Source organism: Centruroides sculpturatus, unplaced genomic scaffold (genome assembly GCF_000671375.1).
Source record: "Centruroides sculpturatus isolate CEXI.00-Female unplaced genomic scaffold, Cexi_2.0 scaffold1748, whole genome shotgun sequence".
Taxonomy (NCBI): Eukaryota; Metazoa; Arthropoda; class Arachnida; order Scorpiones; family Buthidae; genus Centruroides; species Centruroides sculpturatus.
Window position 1 is genome coordinate 12,145 of NW_019385853.1, and position 11,640 is coordinate 23,784.

An 11,640-nucleotide genomic window follows, 5' to 3' on the forward strand; every position below is an offset into this window, starting at 1 on the left:
AACCCGAATTTAAGAAAGCAAGAATTATCCGCACCGCACGGCACGTACACCATATCAGATGGCTAGAGGCGGCCAGCATATACTTGGCTAACCTTAAGGATAATCAATGCATCAATTATAAAGAAGAGATTACGTTATCAACAGCGTGGCTAGCGTTTATGAATAGTAATTTATGATAGCCCGTTTGGAGTCGACTGCGCATGACATACAACGACGGAAACGGGAAACGTGCATTCGAACTTACATATTTCGAATTTAAAGTTTTTACGAGCTGCATTTTCCATCAGAGATTCGAAAAAACCTGAAGAAGAACCGTTTAAGGTTCTTCTTCAGGTTTTTAACCGTTTCGAAAACGTTAGTTTTGGTTCGTTTTGGATCGTTAAGAGTTAGTAGACACACCGGTAACAGGTTAGAAAGAGGTAATTATATTACTATTCTCCAGTGTTGTGGTAAAGATGAGTAAATTTGTCTACTTTAACCTGTTAAATAAAGAAATTTTATTTCTATTTAAAACTTAATTTTATTATGAGAAATAAATTTAATTTTTTTCTAGAGATTATTGGATATGTTTTCTTCTATTATACCTATTCAACGTGGGAAGGTAGAGCTATGTATATGGAAGATATTTATGTGAAGCCGGAATATCGCAGTAAGGGTGTTGGAACAGCATTATTGAAACATATTGCTAAAGTAAATATCTTTTGATATCATTAAGTATCTTCTTAAGTTCAATCGTATTGTTTTAGTGGTATTAGTGGCATACAAATTTGTTCTTTTAAGCCTACATACTAGTCATGTTAACTGTTGAGAGCTTGTATGGGGCTTGGGGTAGAACATACAGGCTCCTTTAATCTTTTTAATATTTGTTTACTAATAAAAGAAGTTTTAAAAAGTTTATTTTCTGTTAGAAAACTAACATTAATTTTATATGGATAGAAACCACTAGGTTCCTCTAAGTTTTTTCCGAGTCAGGAAAAATCCCCATCTCCCCTTTCACAGTGGCCCCTGCTTGTGAATATATTACTAAACATAAAATATTTGCAGAACTTTTTGAATTCATTTCTTCAATATCAGGGGATCCAAGAACTATTGTAGATGTAATTAAAGGGGTGAGGTTTGTGAAAAGTATATTATAGTGCATAACTGGGAGAGAAGTTTAAAGTGGCTTAAAAAGTGTACATATAATTAATGAACAGCCTTTTATTTTATTTATAAAAACTAAAATATCAAAATAAAATGAAAGCTTATCACTTTCATTTATAATTGTTAAAGTGATTATAGCAATAGTTTCATTATAAAAAAATTTTTCTAATGATTCTTTTAACTGTATATTTCTATTCATATTAATTTTATATAATTTTTGGCTGTTTATATAAAGAACTATTTCGCATAATCACACGATTAGTGACTTTATCACATTTCATTTCAACTATCTGTATTAAATGCAGCAATTGTCTTACTCATGTTCATGAACCTGCAGAGAAATTGGTAATTTTTTTATTTTCAATCTGAAATGTATTGCTAACTAAAGGTAATAAGAGTTGGTTAGATGTCTTCGTCTTGGTTTTACATAACTTAAATTAATATAAATGTAATATATGTTAGGAATGTGGCTGTCAAGTGTTAAAAAATTTATCTCTTGATCTCCTGAAAGATAGAATGTGATGTACGATGACACTGTTTATTTTTTCTTGTTGCCTATGACCCTCTGAATTATTGCTATTTTTCTAACTTCCAGTGTGTCTGTAGCTCTTCATTGAATAAAGACGTATAGAAGTTTTGTCCGTCTTCGTTTACATCCTTGCTGGCTCAGTTTATTCAACTTCACCAACAAAAATTACAAACAATAGGTTATGGATTCAGGAACAGAAATGTCTTCCCAGTAACCCAGGACAGTAATGTCTTTATAGTTTTTGTTCGGTTTGATACTGGATTTATATGAGATTTGGTAGGATACAAAAGACAACGTGTGAGATGGAAAATTTTCATGGAGATATCTTCACAAAAGAAGGGTTCATCAACTTCCAAAAACTGGATGATTCATCCAATTTATCATCATGGCAATTTGATGTGAAAATGCTATTGATGAAGGAAGATCTGTGGGCAGTGATTGAGACGCCGGTAACAGATCGAGATCCTATGGCAAAGGAAAAAAGTTGTGATCGAAGGACGTTAGGAACAATAGCCCTGACAGTTGGGGACCATGTTAAAGTTGATATCCAACATTGTACAAGTGCGAAGGAAGCATGGGATACAATAGCAAATCTGTATGAAGATAAGAGTATTCTGAAAAGGCTGCAGATAAAAAGGGATCTTTACTCTATGGAATTTAACATGTGCTCAGGTATGGGCCCTTATATTAACAAAATACAAACCCTCATTGACCAGTTGAGGAAAATTGGTTGTATAATTGATGATCAGGAGCATGCTGAATTATTATTGATGCGTTTACCGGAAGGAATATGATAGTTTAGTGACCAATTTAGCGATTGCTGCAGACACAAAATTAACCTCAGTTGCAGATAAAGCTAAACTGCTGCAACAGGCTGCCAGAAAAAATTAATGGAGTAGTACTAATGAGCCAAAAGTGTTTAGTGCAACAAGAAACTGTTTCAATAGAAAAGTATAAACCAAAAACATGACGATACAAGAGTCTTTAATGGAAAATGCTTCAAGTGCAAAAAGTATGAACATAAAGCATCGCAATGTCACAGTGAAACAAATCCAAACCAGAAAAATCAGATAGTGCTATGTTCAGTTATAAACAAGTGTTGACACACATAACTCTGATTGGATAATAGACAGTGGTAGCACTCATCATTTAAGTTATGCTTGTGAGCTTTTCGTAAAGTTTAGACCTGCTAATCACGTGATATTTGTGGCAAACAATTCAAGTTTGAGAGTCGCAGGTGAAGGCGATATATCCTTGCACTTAAATGTGTAAGGTGTACCCTTCAATTGTATACTAAAACATGTTTGATATGTGCCCGAAGCAACCATCAATCTGTTATCAGTAAGCCAGCTTACCAAGAGAGGCTTGAGTACTCACTTTTATGGAAATAAATGTGTCATCAGAAAGGGTGAACTTGTGTGTGCCACAGCATAGAAAATAAACCAGTTATATGTACTGGATACATATAAAAACATTGTTAATATAGCTAGTCCTCAAAATAAATATTGGTTATGGCACAAACGAATGGGACATCCAAGTGAAGCTACCATGAAACATGTATTAAAGGAGAAACCAAACAGTGTCGACTACAAAACAGTACCAAATGAAGTTTGTGATGTGTGTACCAAAGGCAAAAGTCAACGCCAGCCATTTGGCCAAAGAAAAAATCATGAAACAAAAGGTTTATTAGAGCTAGTCCATAGTGACATATGTGGCCCTATGGGAGTGACATCACTTGGAGGTGTGAAATATTTGCTAACTTTCATTCACGATTATTCCGGATGGATCCATGTATATCTCCTAAAATCCAAAAGTGAGGTACTTAATTGTTTTATAAACCAGGGCTGTGGAGTCGTGTAAAAATCTACCGACTCCGACTCCGACTTTTCCTTACCATCCGACTCCGACTCCGGCTAAAACACCAAAACTCCATGACTCCGACTCCACAGCCCTGTTATAAACTATAAAAGATTGGTAGAAAAGCAAACAGGTAAACAAATAAAAAACTTGTAAACTGATAATGGTGGTGAATATGTGAATAGTCAATTTAAAAGCTTTTTAAGTAAAAATGGAATAATTCACCAAGTTACTTCTCCGTACTCACCACAACAGAACAGAAAATCCGAGCAGATGAATAGAACTTTATTAGAAAAGGCCCATTGTATGTTACTTGAAGCTAATATTCCACCGGAGTACTGGGGAGAAAGTATATTAACAGCAGCTTACATCATGAATCAAATTCCACAAAAGAATGGAAATATTCCATATGAGAAATGGTTTAACCAAAAAGTGAGTTTAAGACATCTTAGAGTATTCAGATGCACAGCTTATGTACACATCCATAAGGTGCAACAAAAGCATAAGTTACAAGCACAAGCACGAAAATGCATCTTTCTTGGTTATTTGCCCACCATGAAAGCTTACAGACTGTATGATCCGAGCAACAAGTCCATTGTGGTATCAAGAGAAGTGAAATTTGATGAAATGTCAAGAAGATATACATATATACATCTGACAAGAAATAGAAACTGTTCACATATTCCCCATCTCCAGTTCAGATGACAAGACAAAGTTCAATGAAGATGAACACCAGAGGTCAGAGGAGGCTGATTCCAAATGTGAGGACTCAGATGATGCATCTGAAGAGCACGAGCAAAATCAAGAGCAGAGCCATTCATCTGTCTCGACAACAAGTGCTCGATTAAGGAGAAATGTTGGATCACCACAAAGATACAGAAATCCAATTGTCTATGCATTAGGTCAAGTGCCTTTTCCATATATGCAGGCAATTAAGAATCCAAATTCTAAAGATTAGATTAATGCAATGAAAACTGAGTTAAAGGCGATTGAATGGCAAAAGGCAAAAGGTATGGACATTATGTGAATTGCCTAGTGATAAGAGAGTGATAAAAACTAAATGGGTTTTTACAAGGAAGGAATTAGAAGGGAAAAGTAAATTCAAAGCTAGGTTAGTAGCTAAAGGCTGCAATCAGGTTAGTGGAGTAGATTTTGGGGAAACATATGCATCGACCACTAGGAGCACAACTATTAGGATGCTATTTACATCAGCTGCAATGAAAAACTTAGAACTTAGGCAGTTTGATTTCAAGACAGTTTTTCTTAATGGAGAGCTGCATGACGAAATCTATGTAACTGAACCAGAAGGTTTCAGCATAGAAGGGAAAGAAAACTAGGTTTATAAATTGCATGAAGCATTGTACGGATTAAAACAATCAGGGCGTGTGTGGCAACAAACACTAAAAGAAAAAGTAATGCAGATAAAGTTGAAGAGATCAAGCTCTGATGACTGTTTATATTATAGGGCTGAAGGTACGAAAATTTTATTACTGCTGATTCATGTAGATGACATTATAATAGCTCATAATAATGATAAATGGGTAGATGAAATTAAGCAGAGATTGACAGAATCGTTCAAACTAAAAGACTTGGGTTCTCCAAAGTCCTTCTTAGGGATAGAAATTAGAAAGGATAACAACACTGGCACAATTACACTAAGCCAGGAAAAATACATTTATGAAATTTTAGAATGTTTTTTTATGGATAAATGTAATGCACTTTCAACTCCATGCGATTCTGGCTTAAAACTTAAGAAACCTGAGGTGATAGATTCTGAGTTGATGTCAAGAATACCCTATCAGCAGGCAATCAGCTGTTTAATGTATGCTGCGGTGATGGCCCGACCTGATATCGCACATATTGTTTCACATCTGAGCAAGTATAACAATGCGTTTGATAGAACTGACTGGGAGGCAGTAAAGAGAGTATTTAAATATTTAAAAGGAACTGCAGATGTAATGCTTAGTTATCAAAGAAACGGAGAAATAGATATTGTGGGCTTTTGCGATGCTGATTATGCTAGCGATAATGACAGAAAATCATATTCTGGTTACTGTTTTAAAATAGGAAATAACCTTGTGAGCAGGTCAAGCTGTAAACAAACCACTGTCAGTCTTTCAATGTGCGAAACAGAATATGTAGCAATTACCGAGGCTAGCAAGGAAGCAATTTGGATTTACTCGCTATTAAGAGAAGTGCTATCAAGCGAACTTAAAACAAAAACAATTTGTATATTTTCAGATAATCAAGCAGCAATATGTTTGGCCAATGGGGAAGGCTCTCACAAAAGGGCAAAACTTATTGATGTAAAATTACATTTTGTAAAGGACCTTGTCAGTGAAGATAAAATAAAACTAAGACACAACTCAACTGAAAATATGCCTGCAGATGTATTGACAAAGGCACTCGGTTCTAATAAACACAAGAAATGTTGTAAACTATTGGGTCTTAATATTCGCTAATATTAATATGTTAACTGTTGTTATTGAATGACCTTTGGCCACGCAACAGCCAAGCAGGGGATGGTTAGGAATGTGGCTGTCATGTGTTAAAAAGTTTATCTCCTGATCTCCTGAAAGATAGAATGTGATGTACAATGACACTGTTTATTTTTTCTCGTTGCCTATGACCCTCTGAATTATTGCTATTTTTCTAACTTCCAGTGTGTCTGTAGCTCTTTGTAGAATAAAGACGTATAAAAGTTTCATCCATCTCCTGTTTACATCCTTGCTAGCTCAGTTTATCCAACTTCACCAACAAAAATTACAAACAATATACAGTAATAATGTAATATAAATGCAATTTTAAGTAAGTTTACATTTATGTGTTAAAATACTTACAAATTAGTTTAACTATGTTTTTGAAAAACAAAATCTATAATTTTTTATTGCACAGAAAAATTAAAAAATGTTCTCTCTTTGTAATATGCTTCACAGGTCCACACTTATTAAGATCTTTAAAACTGCTTCATCTATATTGATGTAAACACAGATTCTAACATGTTTTGACATAGGTCTTGCATCATCAGCTAATTTAAAAATTGATTCACAATTTATTATTATGGTTGATAAACTACTCACAGGAATTCCAAACATTGCTGCAATGTTTTTTTTGAGCAACGTAGTCATGTTTTTATTAATGTTTAAATGCTTAAAACAGTTTAAATTTCAACTGGATGACTTATTAAATAAAATAAAACCTCACTAACCTCAAAAATTAGTCCAGCAGTTGTCAAAATCATCTTTCTGGTTTTCAACATTTGTTAATTGTAAATCATTTTTCTGTCAACAACGGCATTTTGACTTAATCTCTTTCTCCCTTCTTTCCAACTGGTAGCCACTTGGGAAACAGATTATGTGATGGTTTTGAAAGTCAGTATTTCTTACACTTGGGCTGTGGTTTTACAAAGGATTTACAGATTTATCCTGAAATTGAAATCAGGTTTAAGATATATACTGTGCAACATTGGAACTTGCATTTTTGTAATTAAAAATTTTTAAATTAGTATTAGTACATAAAAATTATCTTTCAATCTAACCTGAGTGCTGACACATATTTAAATGTGTACAGTACTGTACATAAGGGTATGAGAGTAATAAAGAAAGAGAAAGTGTGTTTGATCAGAAGAAAATGGTTGCTGGTAACATGAGAAGGCAATTCCTACACTTACTGGCCACAGAGAGCCAATTTTTGCAATGCCAGGAAAGGACAGGCAATCCTCATATTTGTTTGGCATCAATTACTTTGTTCTTGCATTTTGTTTGTTTTTGGCACTCATTTTTTCATTTTTTATTTTTGCCTCTAAATTCCGTTAGGTCCACTCAGTTGTGTCAGGGAGCAAGGACATTCATTATCACTGTGTCTCAAAAATGAAGTCATGGACTCACATTTTTTACCTCATTGCAATTAATGGAAAATTGCAAAGTCTAACTAAAATCAATCAATCAAATTTTGAGAACAAACAAAATTCTATAAGTCATATAGAAGAGGCTTTGTTATTCTCCATCTCCCATATACAATAATTAAATAAACAAAAACCAGTGACCAAACAGTGATGACTTGGTGCCATAATAGTAAAGATAAATATTGTTTTTAAAATGGAATTTTTTACACAAACTAACTAAACAAAATAATAATAATAATAACATTTACACCTACCTGATAAAAATACAAAAATTAAATATTATGCAAGAAATATAAGAACAGGTCATCACAGGTAATCAACAACAGATTAAAGCCCTATATTCTATTTAGTGGCTTACTATATCAAACTACTGTTACTGAACACTGGTAATTTCACATCACCTTGCCACATGGAATTTTATAGGTTTTTTACACATTTCTAACACCTAAATAGCAACGAGTTTTCCATAGAAAGTCCTCCCGTGAGATATTTCTTTCTTGGCAGATCACTATGCATTGCATTGCCTTATTCCATTAATCCTACAATCCATATTATTACAAAATTCTATAGTGATTCAGTTTTGCAAACAAAGTCATAATATCTACAGTTGAACAGCATTATATAATTTTCTAATTTTAACATGTGTGTGTTACTTTATAGTTAAAAATATACAAATATTAGGAGGAAACTCTTGTGATAAAACATTATATCAATATATAGATGATGCTAATTTCTTTCACAGCAATGACTGAAATAATTCACCTATAACTTAAGCAATTAAAATGCAAATTAGAAAATCATAAGTTTTATATTTAAATTCTACATTACTCAAATGTAATTAGCTGTAACAATTTGTATGAAAATCATATTCAGCTTAGCTCAAATGTTAAGTGTCTAGAAATTATCAAAATATTTTTTGTTGTATTTGGGTGGCATTAAAATCTCTGTTTTTACGTACAGGTATAAACCAGTTTGTAGATTTAGCAGATGGTATAAAGAGAGAGAATATTTAAATATTAACTTTATAACACCTGTTACAGCTAGTTTAGAGTTTAAGTAAAAATATCTTTTAGAAAATGCTCATGTTTTTACCCTGAACTACATTTCGTACAATAAAAAAAAATATTATATATCTTTAGCAAAGATGTATAATATTTTTCTCATTCACTGATATGTCTCTCCACTCCAGTGGCATCCTTCTCTCCCTCAGTATCATTAGTGTTGCCACCAAAGTTTATGTTTCACTTGAAGGAATTAAATATAAGCTAAACAAACTACCAAGATTATTTTTGGTCTATAAAAAGTAAGCTAATTTACTAGTTAGATGTATATTAACAAACTATGAAAACAAGTTGTAAGTTGATTGTGAAACTGTTTTGCCATGAATGTGCATTTGTTTCTAAAGTTTTACAGTCTATATTCAAATTAAACTGATATATTCCTTTCTATATTCTGTTCTGTTTGGTGTATTCTGAAGAAGGCTGGTTAAAAAGCCAAAAATGTTAGAACAGTAAATAATAATTTTGCTGGTAAATGTTTGAGAGTGGTTATAGTTTATTAATTTTTAGAACTGAATGTGATACAAGTTTTTCAAGTGTTACTACAATATCTAGATTTTTTACTGTTAACTGCACAGTTTATAACATGGAATAGTATCACATGTCTACGTGGACATTCACAGAGCACAGAGACAAACGGGGCACTTGCCCTCTCCCTGAGATTGAGTAAAAAATTCTACAATTATAATTGCAAAATGATTAAGATACATAACGTTTCACCTTTGATTATGGGATGCTTTGAAGCAATACTGTATTCTATAATCTACTTGTGAAAAACCTCAAAATTAAATAATTAAATAAAAATTCATCAATATATTATTTATATTTGGACTTTGTCCCCCCTAGAAAATTTTTTGTGGATGCCCATGTATTTATATGATGCATAACTAAATGGTTTAGTATAATTTTAAAATTATGACGTAAGATCTTTACATTTACATCATAATGAATGAAATTATTCAATTCTATAGACTTTATTCAATGTAGAGATGGAAGTAATTTTGAATTTGAATAATTCCTGTCTTAAACATTCTAAATTTTGTTGTCATATTTTTAAGTAACAAATCAATTAAAAAGAAAAAACTGATAAATTACTTTTTCAATTTCACACAAAATTCAGAAGTAATTATATCAGTAATTGACATTACAAGACTGTTTTAGGTTTGGTCCTTGGGAGTGCACAATGGACCCTTTAATTGTCATGCACAAGTATTAATTTATTCCAGAGACCTTGCTGGTCATAACATGCAATGAGGATCTTCACTGTCAAGAAAGTGATTGACAAGGCATTGTGGTGGTGATGTATCATGATGATAAATTTACAGCATAATGAAGCACAATTCTTTTAGAATATTTTATAAACTGATGAGGCATTGTTCCTGGAATGATACCCTTAATGTCTGATATTAAATTTGGGGTGAACAGCCTCTTGGTTCTGTATTCATTGATGGCACCCTGAACAGTGACTGATATCTGGACATACTAAGCACAACAATGGATTAACAACTAGGTAACTTGCCATTGGCATGACTACATCAGTTTGATACCATGCCACTTCATTCTTGGACAGATGTGCATCAGTGGCTTGCAGACCAGTTTGGCAAATGCTGGACAACACAGCCCACCATGAGCCATCCATAACACATGGTCAATCATCTGCATCTCTGTATTGCTATAGAAGGTGGTCATTTTGAACATATTTTTTAACAAAATAAAGCTCTTATGTGTATCAATTCTTGTAATGTTTTCTTTACAAAGATTATTTGTATATTATTGTAAATAATCTTAAATTGATTCCTTTCAGTTATTTAGCACTGAAACAAGCATGCAGCACATGCATACACTCGTGCAATATTGGAAAGATCTCTTTTGCCCCTCAATAAATGTTTAAGCAGACACCCTGTATATGTTCTTATGACTGAGGTGGCTAAGGCATGTGTCTATACTTTAATCCTGATTGGATTTTCAAAATACAGTATTTACAGGCAATTTAGTCTAGATGTGTTGGTACCCATTTCTCGTCCTGTACAAATCTAACCAAAACTCTTAATTAATGGCATATTTAGAGGTTCTCTTAGTGCTCAGAGAGTAGCAAAGAGAGTAGAATAAATAAAAAAATGCTTTTATCAATTTCTAGATAAAATATGCTGCTCCATTGTTGTGTGTGTAAATCAGAACATATTTAAAAGGAATCTACAACTTTTAATTGCCATTTTTTTTNAGGTCGGCTTTTTCATTTCCCAAAATGCCATAGTTGACAATATACATACTGATAATGTTAAGTGAGGATTACATATGTAAGTGCTTTGAACTATATATTCCTACATTTCATAATTAAACAATCATTAAAATCGTAAAGATGGTAACATGCCTAGCTATAACAGCAAATTCTTTTAATTATAAACAAATTTATTAACCTAATTATCTGTAAATTATAGGAAACAATCCAAATAATTTGCTAGACAGATACATGAACTGTTCATGTATCTGTCTAGCAATATTGTAAACATAACATAGGAAATGGAAAATCCAAATTAATTAAAAAATTTATTTGTTGTTTCTTTTCTGTTATATAAATGAAATTTTTCTGATGCATTGATCGTGGAAATCACGTAAGTAAATTATTCATTTCAGATCGGGGTAGAATCCGGATGTGCCAGGTTGGATTTTGCAGTCTTCGACTGGAATAATTCGGCAATATCGTTCTACAAGAACAGGGGAGCGGAAAATATATCCGAAACCGAAGGATGGAACCATTTTCGTATTAGACGAAGAGAGTTAGAAAAACTAAGTTATGAATCTTAACTTTGATTATTTTAAATAATATAAATGTAAATATATAAAACAATATTATAGTCAATATTATTATAATTGACTAATTGAAAATAAATGTTTTCTTTTGAAGAATGTGTTAATGTCTCTGTGTACCCTTACATCCTTGTATCTAGAATGGAATTCACATATAAGGTAAATAAGCCATAGTTTAGGGCCTTGTTCTATTTTCAAAGACAGCTTATACATTATTGCCCATTCGATCGAGGAGGAAGGGCCTCTTGTATATTTAGGGCCACAAGTGTAGATTAGACTCTAAATCAGTCAATATGCGGTTTATCTTCATTTTTACTATATTCCTAACTCATTTATGATTA

The 11,640-nt window shown here is 32.7% G+C and overlaps 1 protein-coding gene across 1 annotated transcript in view; it reads left to right on the forward strand.

The window, feature by feature from the left end:
* LOC111642526 (diamine acetyltransferase 2-like) overlaps window positions 1-11,640 on the forward strand; it is a 17,633-nt gene extending 5,993 nt beyond the window's left edge. Inside the window, exons 2-3 of the mRNA XM_023388879.1 lie at window positions 554-690; window positions 11,126-11,640. Coding sequence (XP_023244647.1) covers window positions 554-690; window positions 11,126-11,296 — 308 coding nt within the window. The 3' untranslated portion in view covers window positions 11,297-11,640. The remainder of the gene's footprint in view (window positions 1-553; window positions 691-11,125) is intronic.